This window comes from Gekko japonicus, unplaced genomic scaffold (genome assembly GCF_001447785.1).
Source record: "Gekko japonicus isolate JY-2015 unplaced genomic scaffold, Gekko_japonicus_V1.1 scaffold28544, whole genome shotgun sequence".
Taxonomy (NCBI): Eukaryota; Metazoa; Chordata; class Lepidosauria; order Squamata; family Gekkonidae; genus Gekko; species Gekko japonicus.
The window spans coordinates 1-1,256 of NW_015218958.1; the positions used below are offsets into that span (position 1 = coordinate 1).

The 1,256-nt window shown below is 40.7% G+C and overlaps 1 protein-coding gene across 1 annotated transcript; it reads right to left on the minus strand.

Annotated features, from left to right (window-relative positions):
- Window positions 1-122: 122 nt before the first annotated feature.
- LOC107125224 (olfactory receptor 14A16-like) lies at window positions 123-1,082 on the minus strand. The gene has a single exon (XM_015428670.1). It carries the CDS (start codon window positions 1,080-1,082, stop codon window positions 123-125), a length of 960 nt encoding a protein of 319 aa, XP_015284156.1.
- Window positions 1,083-1,256: the final 174 nt, after the last annotated feature.

Below are 1,256 nucleotides of genomic sequence, written 5' to 3' on the forward strand. Positions count from 1 at the left end.
TCTGTTGAAGCATTCTATCATATGTATACCATTTGTTCTTAGAAGACATTAATGTCCATATATTGACAAGATAACCCAGCATTCTTATTGTAGAATTTCCAAGATACACACTATTGAATTCATCATGCTAAAAAAAGAATAACAGACATTTGGTGCTTGCAACATCGTCTCCCCTTCAAAAGTTTGGACAGTGCAGATCTAATCTCTTGGTTTCTCATGCTGTAGATCACCGGATTCATCATGGGTGGTAACATGGAATATAGGACAGCAATCATCATAACCACATCTTTGGGAGCTTTGCATGTGGGGCACACATAGGCAAGGGTGCCTGTGATGATAAACAAAGAGACAACAATGAGGTGGGGCAAGCAGGTAGAAAGAGCTTTCTTCCTTCCTTGCCCAGAGGGGATTCTTAGCACATTGGTGAAGATTTGCACATAAGAAAAAAGAATGAAGACAAAACAGCCAAAGGCTATACCTGCACCAAATATATTGACCCCAAATTCCACTGAATAATTGTTGTCACAGGACAGTTTGAGCAGCTGTGGAATTTCACAGAAGAATTGGTTAATGACATTGGAGCAGAAGGTTATTGAGAAGGTGCCATGGATATGTAAGGCAGCATAGAACATGCCGGTGATCCATGCACCAGCTGCCATTTGGATGCAGGTTCCCCTATTCATTACTGTTTCATATCGTAGTGGATTGCATATCGCAATGTATCGGTCATAAGCCATGATGGTGAGGAGGAACAGGTCAGTCAGTGCAAAGAAGATGAGAGAAAAGACTTGGGAAACACATTCTGTATAGGAAATGAGCCTGGTATTTCTGAGAGAATTGCTCATGGCTTTGGGAATGTTCACTGAGATGTTGCCAATGTCTGCAATGGACAAATTGACCAGGAAAAAATACATGGGTGTGTGAAGGTGGTGGTTGAGAGCTACTAGTATGATGATGAGAAGATTTCCCATGATGCTTGTCAAATAAAGCAGAAGGAAGATCACAAAGTGTAAAATCTGCAGCTGCCGGGTATCAGAGAATCCCAGAAGAAAGAAAACCATATCTGTGGTTTGGTTGAGCATTTTGTTCCCTGTTGAAAGAATGAGAAAGACAATAGGCTGCATTTTTTGGAAGGTTAAACAGAAATCAATCGTCACCTTTAAAAATAACCACGTTTTATTTCAGCATAAGCTTTCATCAGCTGGACCTCAGAATCTTCAGGTGCCTAATAGTAAAGTCTGACTCTCCTTCACAAA